The following is a 13,059-nucleotide window of genomic DNA, read 5'->3' on the forward strand; positions in this document are numbered from 1 at the left end:
TTTTTTAAATCTGAATATATTTAAATAAAAAATAATTAATGTTTCTATCCAACACACAAATATACAATATTTACAATACATAGTGAAAATTAAAACAAATTTTAATAGTTTGCTCCCTGTTGCCTATAATGCTGTCAGCATTTCCTCGCTGCCATACTTATGCGTTGGGCAAGAAATGTACCAGCTCTGTGGTAACCGGCGCCAACTTTAATCTTTAATTAACGCCTATGCACTCGAATCCCATGCCAAGATAAAAACTTAATATTACAAATATATTATACCTTAATGGTTCTCCATACGCCATAGGATCAGTGTGAAATATAACGGCTAAGGGAAAACGTTTAGGGTCACTGTGGTAGGCGTCATCCAGTTCATTGGTGTCATTATATCGTATCCATGTGATGGGGTGCTGCCCCGATTCCGTTAACATTGTGTTTATATCATCTAAGAACGCCTGGAAAAACAGAAATTATAATATTCAATGTCAGTTAAATGTCCTATGTTTATTACTTTAGCAAAATCTTATTCGGTAATCTTAATACAGATTTAAAAAGTTTACAACTTTAATCCTTAAGATTCCATAGTATATTAATTTAAATGCTTAAAATAAACAATGATATCACATCTACACACTTTATATGAATAAACTTTGAATTACAGTATTTTTGATATAATCTTATTTAGGGGTGCGAATCTATATCCATTAGAAATTCTATGTACATTATTGTTCAGAACGTACCAGTGTACCATTATGATTGTACCAGTCCGCTGCTACTGCGACTGCGTTACTATCTGAAAAGGCTTCATGATGGATCCGGAGTAGACGCCCAGGTTTTTTCACCTCGGGAAAGTTGGGATTGGGCACCAGCATCTTAAGGAATATCAACACTCCCAGGGAGTACAGCGGAACCAGCACTTCCTGCAACAGATTCGTAATGGCTTTATTAACGAGCTTGTAATGCTCAAAGTATTACATATCTGTGGATACTCTGTGGGCAGGTACGAATAAGACATACATTTATATATGTCACGGGTGTAAATTCCTATTTCTAATAGGTGCCAAATCTAGAAATATACAGTATTATTTATACGTACTTTTATATTTACAAAATTTACCAAAAATATAATTGGCCACATACCAAGTATGGCGCCATTCTTCTTTTATCTTATAAAAACATTATTACTTTGATTTACATACATAGTATGTACTTAATACTCACACAATTTATTTATCTGCATAATAGTATTTAACATGACGTACTTGCAACATGTGATTTATATAACTATTCGATTAGTTGGCTTCAATTATTAGATGACAAATGAAATCAAGGTAAGTTATTACGGACATGGCTGAAAGTTGTAACAATATAATATATGTATGTTGTATACAATAGATATTAGTTGTTTCGACTATGTGTTGTTTCCACGAGAATGTAAGTGCGTGCTCCTATTTCACCATGCCTCCAGCTGATCTATCTATGTTTTTTTTTAATTTATTTTATTATTCTTTATTACTTAAGATGTCATATGGAACATAGTGTTAACTAATGGTTGCAGCTCCTTGAAAACGTTGTGTAAAAGTAAAAACTTGGCGATTAAGAGTAGCGGAGAGTTTATTGCCAGTTCTTCTCTTCCGTTCTACGCCATTGATTTGAGAACTGGCCATAATGTAAAATTGGAAGCATTTCATATATAATTATTTTTTGACGTTCACAAGTGTACATTAAGTTACCTAAATGATTTTTTATTTTGATTGATCGATTTTGATTTTTTTAAATGTAATCTCTAGACGACGTTATCAACTGGATTAATTCAAAAAATCTACAAATAAACATGACCAAAGCTTACATAATCCATTTTCAGACATAACTCAAAAACACAAATAGACTTACAATATAAAAGCAATAAACTAGACATAATGAGCGAGTGTGTAAATTTAGGTATAACGCTAGATAAATTTTGTAGTTCGAAAGCACATATTGAAAAATTACAGAACAAATAGACTTCGTTTATATGGTAAAACGTTAAAGGGCTTTATTAGCTGCTTATCATGCATATGTTTCATATATACTTAGATATGGAATTATATTTTTTTGTTTTTGATTTTTATTGAAATTCCGTCGATATAAATAGGGTATTTAAGGCTCAAAATAAATGTATTATAGCAATTTGTGGAGCAAACTGTCTTGATAGTTTCGTACCTTTATTTAAGAATTAAGAAAATTTTTATCTCTTCCCTGAATTTATGTTTTAGAAATGTCCTTATTCGTGAACAGAAACATACATATTTTTAAGTCGAAGTAAGAAGTAGTCATGTGGAGAAATTGGCTGTGCCAAAAACAATCTGGAGCTGTTTAGTAAAACACCTTTTGTATGGCAATAATATTTAAGGTTTTACAATTAAATTTACTAAAAGAATTAAAAGACCTACCAACTAGTCTTTAAAAATCGACTTGGTGAATGCAATAAATGATTATTTGCGTGAGACACTCTAGTTAATATATATTTAATAATGTATGTAATAATATGTACGATTCAAATAATATAAAAGTTGACCAATTCATAGGACTATCCTTTAGGGACTTGACCACGCCCCATTGTGTGTGGCAGAATATGATAACTAACGGTAATACCACCTTACACATGTTTTTACCATATTCTTGCAATAAAGTACATTATACTAAATTTGCCACGAGCGCTGTTGGCCCAGTGGTATCATGCAAACCCTTAGTCGGGTATTGGATGGATTCAACTTTCTGTTGGAGCTACAGAGGCTTGATACGCGACTACAATAATATTACGTATACACAAACACATAGAAAAAATTTAAAATTACTTACAGCAAGAGTCTTTCTGGTGTCACGTTTCTTGAGAAGCAGATTTCGGACCACAGTAGCCCAGAGTTGAGGCCAAAAGGCCGATGGCGGGCGCGTCCCCATCGCGCCACGCAATCTGCTACCTATCGCTATGCAGTCTGGTTCCGTTTGGCATTTCCTGTTTCAAAATGGAAGCATAAATACCAAATCAGGATAAAATTACATATACATTTTCTAAAATTAAATATGTAGAAAGAATTAATTTAATAACCTCCTCCTATATACTATTTTTGCTTTTAAAACTAATTTATTGGATTCCATTTTACACTTAAAAGTCACCGACACAAAGACAATAATAGGAGACTCAAAATAATCGTAATATCGCAAAGGGATTTCTTTTTTAAAATACGTGTTTAAGGATTCAACGCATTATAATTCACAATTATTCCCTATATTCTGCCACCATTAAACAAAAACAGTAAACATCAATGTTTCTAATTAATTAATACAAACAAGTGAAGCCATATCTAGAAGAAACGGCGCCAAGTTACGTAATTGTCTTTGGCGCCAAGGGGTCTGCAAACTTGGGGTTGGTTCATTGGGGTGCGTACGAGGGACATATGAAAGGTGTAATTTCCATTTTACATGCCCCACTTCAAATGCCGTAAATATGAAATAGCGTACCGAAAACACTGAGCATACATGTCTCTACAATATTTTATGTCTTATAGAAACGAGTTACTTTTTCGGAGTATGGATGTACCTCAGTAGTAATTTTTATGATTTTCACCATGCCTCCTGCTGATAGAGGGCAAATCTTTGTTTTTAGTTTATTTTATTATTCCTTATTACTCAAGATGTCATATGGAACACGGTGTAATGGTTGCAGCTCCTTACAAACGTTGTGTAAAAGGAAAACCTTGGCAATTAAAAAGAGTGGCGGAGAGTTTATTGCCAGTTCTACTCTTCAGTTCTACGCCCTTGATTTGAGATATTTTTGCAGTAAATGTAAAATTAGAAGCATTTAAATAAATTAAATTTCTTTTTTTCACGTTCATAAGTGTACATTATGTTACCAACATGAATAAATGATTTTGAATTTGAATAATACACTGAATTCATAAAGAATATCTTTTTAGTGTCAATTAATTTACCTTTTAATTACTGTCCATAATAATATTGTCGTAATAGCAGCATCAGTTAATTGGATGTTAATACTTGAACATTAATTTAATATGAGCTGCTTGTCACAGCTTATTAGCATGCAATATGTGACGTTATTCCGTAATTACAAGTCACAGCCACACCTGTGCATATCAATATGTATACTTCTTATTATTCGTCGTGATGAGTAATATTAAACTTCGAGATTTTTTAATACATTAATCCAAAATCGAATCATCGGCCTCCGTATTCTGTAAATAGTTCAAGTTTACTTGCGAAGTCTCTTCCAGCGCAGTGTTACTCGTCTCCGATTACGTCTCTACGGCCAATGATATAGCTTGGTTGGTAGCAAATGAACTCACTACTTTTCAAGTTCAAGAAAGCTAATTTCGAATCATAAAAAACACTAAAATTGTTTCGTTAGTTTAAATACGTCGATTATATAATCAAAGGCTAATGTTTTGACCCGCGTTGTTTTTTCTTTCTCAGATTAAAACATTTTATATTATACTTATGTATGTCAACGCATAATCATGGATTGACGCACTTGAGATTTATCTTAATACCAGTAGCCGCTTTTCCAATTCACAGTAAGATGTAATTATTAACGTATCTTCCATATCAGTCTTTTTCGATATCGAAGAGAACTCAGATAAATAGAGATCAATCAAAAATGTCAATGTACCTTAAATTTAGTTACTCAAACTAAATTCAAATAATATAAAGATATCTTAAATTCCATATGAATTTACTAACATTTTTGTACTACATAATTAACACGTTGATTAAGACGATTCTAAATTAACAGCTTTAAGCCACAATCTAAGTAATCTAATCCAACATCCAGCCACCAAAAAGAGGTAAGGCCATAAAACATACTCGACGAGATATATTTTAAATTACAAATGAGTAAAAAGGTTTACATAAACGATAGAGGTAGGTTAGTCGGCGAAATGAAAATGTAGGGCGCACTGAAACCTTGTCACAGACATTTCAAAAATTTCTCTGCCCTAGATAAAATATAGTAGTCGTTGATATTATTGTAACTAGCTCATCCAGATTCATTCTTATTACTATTAATTTGGATATCTGCAAGTTTTACGCTTAACCCACTACACCAATTCTATTACTGGATTATTGTTATTAGTTATATAATAATCCTAAAATTAGGTTTCTATTGTAAGTGGCCATGTGCCCTTCAAACAGAAGCCACATATTGTGTCGATTACATTTTGCGTTACCAATCAAGGCGAGGGCATATATTATCTTAATCTAGTATACATTTTTATAATGTAGGTATAGGCCGGGAAGTTGCCATAGCATAACTAAGAGTTAAATTCAGAAACGAAACGAAACTTAGCGCTAACTATGATTATGTCAAAAATCCAATACGTTTTTTACACACGAAAGGCGGGTCTAGCGTATACTAGAATGTCAAACTTAAATATATTTTCAAGTATAAAGATTGACGTTAGTTTGACAGCGCTCAGGACGACATTGTGGATACGACTTAGAATACGGGACTGAGATTTGTCTGATCCTAGGTTTATTTTATTATTGGGCCGTAAGGTTATTAAAAAGATTCTCATGTCTTTTGTCTCATGGAATTTTTTGTATTAGCTCGAGATTACTGGTCTTTATAGCTATAGCGAAACATTATTAGTATCACCAGAATTGTAAGCTAGTTAGTATCGAACTGATGATTCACTTATGTGCATCCTGTTTGAATTACCAAGAGGAATTTGATGGTAGCTTTAATTTAGGAAGACACGAACTTCCTGCGTTTAAACAATCTTGTGCCTCGGATGCGCCTCCTCACTTGTGTGGAATAGTGAGTACATTATCGCTACGCACCGATTTATGCACGATGGTATCTCGTACGTATAACGTAAATGGCCAATCTCAATTATGGGCTTACCATATTTGGGATCGGCCTTATCGGCCCGAAGAATATTTTATTTAAATTACTTCATAATAGGGATCATAATACTTACGCACTATTGAATCAAGTCTGATTATTATCTATGTTTTGCTATATTAGCGCCGTTATTATAAATATTGATTTTTACATAGACATCGCCTGTATTAGATTGTCATTCGATACACCTATCGCTTTAATATGTTACTTAATGCTAAATGATATAGCCAATTAGTAAAGAACTAAGTGTTTCCTCGAGGTATACCTACAAAGTTACATCTCCGTATATTTCTCGTAAAATCAATTTGTTTCTTTAATTCCATAGAAGAATTGAGAGCTTCTTTATTATTAATGTAGTAATGGCTGTAGTGTTTAAATGTTTTTAGTTTCATTCGGGTTTAGTTTTCATTTAAAAAAAAAACTAAAAGGAAACCTAAGAAACATACTAGATTTTATAAACAAAGTAGGATGTCCATCTCATAATTAACAAATGGCCTCCTATTTGTTAATTATGTGAAATGGAAAAGCCGTATAAAAATGTGACGTAGGTTAGTGATAGATATCAATGATGGCAACATTTGGGCCAATTAATATGGCCGATCATAAATTACATTTAGCGAAAAGTTTAGATTTAGCGTAACTCACGCCACACCAGACCCTGGGGAATGGTCCCGCCTTGTGACCTTCATGTGACCTTACCAGACTGACGTCAGCCAGATTTGAAGGCGAATACTGCAGATATTTTTACATTAAGTGACATTAGGTTACCTGTACCCTTAAGGATAAACAAGGATGACTATCAACTCTTCTATAATCTATGAATAACCGATGTCAATTCGGGCATTAGTTTATATCGAGAAGATAGTTGAACTATAATAATAACTACAGAATTGTATATCTTACGGATGTATATAGGTAAACTAAGAGATAGAAATTCTGACGAAATATACAATTTGAACAACTATTTAATGAAAATCGATTTGTATTCAGTTACGTATGTTATAAAATAGTTTTGACATTGTTCTTCGTTCAAACATAAGTCTCTTGATACGTCGTCACGCGGGTTATACATATTAAAACGTAATTTAAAACCGTATTGAGGTCTACTTTTAGTATGCATTTAGTATTAGTTTTTCAGTAAATCGCGAACATACAGACAGAGAGGTGCAGAGAGAGAGGACCTCGTTATATAATATATAGTGATTATACAACATACTCTAAACTTGTCCTTCGCCACGAAATCGAGTGATAATGAAACAATGTAAAAGCGTGGAGTACCATCGCAGCACAAAAGATCTCCACAAAGGCTTGGCTAACGACTACGGCGACATTATGTTGAATTAATCATTTTTTCACATCTTTTTATGTTAAGATATAGATGTAATAAGTTACATCCTTTTCTTTCTGTTGTCGTATATAATTATGCGTAGGTTCTCGGCAAGTTACAATAAATTGCATATGGTAAAAATAAAACACTTTTGTGTAAAAATGCAAATTAATATAGATTAAATTATAAAATAAATGTTACTTGGAGACAACACATTAAATCGATATGTACGCGACTTAATAAATTAGTTTTCGCTTTGAGTCGAACTCGCAAAGTGGCTTCAAAACACGCAGCAATATTGCTTATCACGCCTATGTTGCCTCAGTTCTGCGCTATGGTCCTTTTATGGGAAAATTCGGTAAATGAGAATAAGGTTTATATTACTCAGAAAAAATGTTTAAGAGCTATATAGGACTTATGTAAGCTGTAGACCATTTTTTTATGGGCTCGGTTATTATTATATTATTTGTAACTTGGTATATAGTATATACCAACTGATCCAATTTGACAGTGGTTGCCTGTATGTTCCACCACGATGTATTTTAAAAACTTACGCCATACCTATCAAATTATTTAAGCACCTTCCTAGTAGTTACAGATATACTGCCGTATAATGCTTTCAAGAGGAAGGTGATTAAATATGTTCATACGATTATTATGACATTGTGTTGATGTTATTATTACCAGAATGAATGAAAATTAATTAATATTTGCTATTATTATATGGCTTGTGCGGGCTTTTATGGATTGTGCGGATTTTTATAATTCATCGATCTAAATGTACCACGTTCTTGCAAATAAATGGTTTATTATTATAATATCAAAAACAATTTCAAGTATGGTATGCCAATTCTAGATTCGTATTTCGAGATATGTGAAAGGCCTATTCCTATTTGATAACAAAAGAAAACAATAAGGCTTTGTTATCACGAACATTTCATAAACAAAATTGTAGTGCAATTTGCTTAGCCTTGTAAAGGTATTGATAAATGCAAAGATTCTGACGTCAGCTAACCATTTCTTCTGAAATATTTAAATTGGTAGGTCTTTCGTAAACATTATTCGATCCGAGGAAATTCTGCTCAATCTCTATAATGATGAAGTAAATAAAAAAGAACGACCATAGAAGACTACGAATAAATAGTAAAATGGTATTTCGCTGTTGGCGCTAAAACTATGGAACGAAATATTATAGTTTTTATTCATGCCTTACTCGGAATAAAATTTATCGTTCAATGCGATGAAAACTTAGTATATAATATATATACTAGATCAATGAACCTAAAACTAAAAACTTTAAAAACAAATTAAAAGGACTGCCATTGGGGTAAGAGTTCCGAAGATACTGGCAGCGTTCCCCCTTTGAATATCTCGACTAATTCTTTGTTCCAGGAAGCTTCTAGCTCTTTGGTCTCCAATGATGTCGGCAAACCTTTTTGCCACGGATCGAGGGTCTCGACACCGAATGGGATAAAATCATATTCGGAGCCTAGAGCCCTGTATTCTTCGAAGTACTTAGCATACGGTTTTTTGCGTACCACTTTAACAACAGCCACGATGTCTTAAGCCTTATTGGTTTAAGACGAGCATTAAGTAGGTGCCCACTCTTTTTTTTGTATGCTCGTAAACCAAGATGTTCATTTAAAAATCTTTTTTACTGTTTTCCTCTTGACACCCATCTGCAAAGCCATCAACTTCTGTTTTCGTACAGGATTTCTTTCTAGCCGCGCCTTGATAGCTTTGATTACTGCTAGTGTTCTTGCGGAGCGTGGTCGGCCAGTTTTCTTGTACTCAACACTGGACACTTCATTGTACCGATCAAGAGTACGGTACACAAACCGCTATATTCAAATTTTTGAGCAACTTAAAATTGGTACTCGGCTTGTGCCCACAGCGGTGCAACGCAATGACAGCTATTCGGTTTTCTTACAATGTCCACCCCATCGTGAAAAATTACGTTAAGTGATTATTTTTTGTTTTAAAACAATAGACAAACATTCAAAAATTGAATGCAATATTTTTTTATAAAATCATGTTCGAAATTTAAAAATAATGTGCCAGTGACAGAACTTTGGGAGCAACTACGTAATTCAACTCAGCTACGAAATGTTATGTCCGATAAGTAAACAAGTGATTAAATATAAGGTATACCTAGAGCGGACAAATACTTGATAACTCCTGTAGTTTTAATAAACGACACTGAGTACGGGGTTAACGAGACGTAACGTTAGTTCCAGAGATAATGTTGTTTCTGAATTCTTACCGTCTTGTTCTTTAAACTAAATTTCAAGTAATAAATTCTATCTAAAGTAACTAAACTCGTCACACCTACATAGCGCTTTTATCGTCATTATCTGTGATAGCTCAATTAGATGACGTCAGCAGTCACCCCGGACTCAATTTACGGGAAACGTGTATTTTGAGGGGACTGTATCAATATACTAGTTACCATGCCAACCCCTTTTTACACAAATAATATACAGGTGATCAAATTAACCGCTTAATAAAATTTAAAAGCAGTTACAGTTTTAAATTATTTAATTAGGTAAAGCAGTTGTTATTTATTATCAATACGTATAACTCATTGTAAAAAAAGTAATCGACATATAATTTCTTCCTATTCCTTTAATTAATGTTTGTTAGAATTTTCAATAAGTATCAAGTAAGTAAGTAAAGTAAGAAGAACATTTAAATATAATACGAGTAAGTCAATGGTAGAAGGTGCAAAAGGTGTCGTAAGTTTCTGCCAACCTATACCACTATGAAAAGCTGCACGTTGGTATCCAATAATAAAAAAAAGAGCCAACGTCGAAAAGCCTGGCAACGCTTGCCAGCCTTCTGGAAATGTAAGTATCCATCGGCGGGTTGTCACTAAACATCAGTTGAGTTTTATAGAAAAGGGATTCCATAATTGCTATTTATAACTTAAAATGATGAAAGGACGAGCCCTCTGCTTGGTTAAATATCGTGACAATGTGCCTTAAAATCACAATTTATTTTAATTAAAAAAATTTTTTTTTTAATTAATTGAAGAATCATCATGAGACTCCAGTAGTTCATATCTCCTTAAATATATTTTATGTTTTGTGGAAGAATGTCCAAGGCCTTATGTATCTGAATGATTTATAGGGTTTTTGTAAGCATAGTTGCAATACATCTACTGGATCATAGACCACAGCATCATGACCTTAACGTGCAGACAGGGCGGCGTCAGAGAAACTAGGCTCCACGATCTTGGCACAACTCCCGCACTGCTGACCCACTACATTGAAACTATATGAAAATATTTTCGGATGCAATGCACAATATTAAGAAGACAGGAAATTATTAAGAAGTTATAAATTCATATTTTTAGATCAACATGATATACTGAAACTATTTCCTTTATGAGTTAAGACATAATATTCAAACATATACAAATACCAACCACGAATTAGCTACGTTATATTTATACATAGATCAAGAACAGGTCTAAACTTATCTTTGTACTAAATGTATCCGGACTATCTTAATCCGACTTAAATTGTTCGAAAAATTTAAACAAATAAAAATCGACATAACTAGTCTCTAGAAAACAATAAAACAAAATCATTTCTGTTTTATTTTTCCTTACTAGGGTTGCCTAAAACGATCGCTTGTTAGCGATGAGGGTGATCGTTGCATCTCTAATAACTGACGTTCCCTGTATTTAGATGTTCTTTTTAGTAACAAAGTGTTAATAAATAAATCGCTGTGAAATAGCATGGTTGTGTACACTATTAAGAAATCATTCATTTTTAAACGGTTTTATTTGTATTACGACGTTAAACTACTTTGGAATACGTGTGTAATTATCGAATACAATAATTAACACACTATGTACTACCTTTAAAATATTTACAGGATAAAACATAAAAATAAGAATTGTTTAGTTCAATCTTGGCTGTGCTCCAACTAGTGACAAAATTCAATAAATTTTTACAGTTTGTAGTAGTGACATTGGAATAACATTCACAAAATATTTTACAGGGATAAAATACCTTTTCTGAAATTACCTTTAATGAAAAAGGCATCTTTTTACGAATTACTTCTTTTACTTAATACTTTTATTAACCAAATGCCGTATAACTACGTAAATTTAATAAAGGTTGCATTATTATGTATCAATAACGGAAGGGCTCTACGCGATAAAATTTATTAACATTAGATATTATTAGAAAATAAGGACTATATTTTATGGTGAGTTCGCAAACGGTTTTTATGGGAGTGGTTCTTACGCTGCTCCAGGTTATTTGAGACGGTAAACTTACAAAACCTTCCCATGATAAATGTACATATGCAATACATAAATGTACATATATATTCCAACAATCGATTGAACAATGCCCATTCAAAATTTATTTTTTAAACCTCTTATCGAATAATGAATTCATGAGACATGTAAATTCCTGGTTACTAACGACTATCCAATTTTTTGAGGGTTTTTATTATGTTACACGACGCATTATAATTATATCTCATAAAGTGTGCATGTCATATATTATAACCATTATAATATAATAGGGTCTTTATTTTAAATATGGAATATTCTGAAAAACTACTACAGTGGTTGTCAAACTTTCGTCACAATATTTTTTGTTTCTTGAATATTTTTTTTTTCTCTTACGTTAGCTGTTCAGTACTAGCCGGTGAATGGCGTCCATTCCGCGCACTGCCCAGCACTCCATTATGGTCACTCATGCAACACAATGTAACACACACAGTTAATATCAAATATCAGTGATCACTGCAATAACATTATTACACTCTTATTCCGACACGACTTAATTACGTTTTAAAAGAATGCAAGAGGCGCGTTCCCGGTGGCCGCCATGTTGAATTGAGGGGATAATTCGCGCGCGCGCCAAATGTAGACCAGTGTGACCAGTTAATATGATATCCCAATATGTTGGGAAACTATCAGAATAATTTTTAAGTTATGTTGTTACATAGTCCTGATCCATCAAATCTTTTTACATGTTATTCTACTAAGGAAAACTTTAAGATATATGATTAAAAGATACATATATAAAATAAAAATGTAATGGCGTCATATATAATATATTCGGAACATATGTACAAAATCTTAGATCCTTTATTTACTTGTTATAGTAAACTAATTATACAAAAAAAAATCTTGCTTGTAATACTTAATATTTAAATTGAGTGCATGGCCACATTGTTACGCATGCGCGAGGGAACCACTGCAATACGACGTCGTACGATATCGCTATCGTTTAGTCCTTTTACGTTTCCTTTGTTTTACATTAAATACTTAGTGAACATAAAAACCTCAGAATTTTATTTTAGACTCACGTATAATTTTTTTAACGTAATTTAGGAATAATCCCTGTTTTAACTTATTCAGACGAGTGACGAAAGCAATTTGATAACATTTGTAGCGGTCTCATTTAAATTTTCTTTTCAGTAATCCGAGGATTATGATTTAGCGCCTTGGCCTTGGAGCTTTTTATTCTTTGTACCGTATGCTTATCAATTGACGATATTACTCGTGTGAATTTATATTATTTCTGGTCTTAGATCATATCACAAAGGTGGTGAAAGTGCGGAGAAGATAAGAAGATACCAAGCGCTAAATGCTTCCTCATGTGTCAAGCATCTAGAAGCATAGAAGTACATAGGCGCAACACTCGCCTTCGTTTTATATATATATATATATATATATATATATATATAATGAAAATGGTCTTCGTTTGAGGCTTAATCACGCCTAAACCACTGATCGTATCGACATGAAACTACCACTCGATGCGAAATTTTTTCTAGATGGTTTATTGCTATTTATTATTCGAATT

General features: G+C 32.9%; 1 protein-coding gene across 2 annotated transcripts in view; it reads right to left on the minus strand.

Moving 5' to 3' along the window:
* The window catches only part of LOC110996585 (cholesterol transporter ABCA5), a 39,259-nt gene extending 27,168 nt beyond the window's left edge, over positions 1 to 12,091 (minus strand). Inside the window, exons 1-4 of one of the 2 annotated variants that reach the window (XM_045634449.1) lie at positions 11,871 to 12,091; positions 2,841 to 2,994; positions 740 to 919; positions 282 to 454 (exon numbers count right to left, since the gene is read on the minus strand). In XM_045634449.1, the coding sequence (XP_045490405.1) occupies positions 282 to 454; positions 740 to 919; positions 2,841 to 2,994; positions 11,871 to 11,944 (581 nt within the window). In that variant the 5' untranslated portion in view covers positions 11,945 to 12,091. The remainder of the gene's footprint in view (positions 1 to 281; positions 455 to 739; positions 920 to 2,840; positions 2,995 to 11,870) is intronic. The other variant, XM_045634448.1, reaches the window with a different exon arrangement.
* Positions 12,092 to 13,059: the final 968 nt, after the last annotated feature.

Source organism: Pieris rapae, chromosome 3, assembly GCF_905147795.1.
Source record: "Pieris rapae chromosome 3, ilPieRapa1.1, whole genome shotgun sequence".
Classification (NCBI taxonomy): domain Eukaryota; kingdom Metazoa; phylum Arthropoda; class Insecta; order Lepidoptera; family Pieridae; genus Pieris; species Pieris rapae.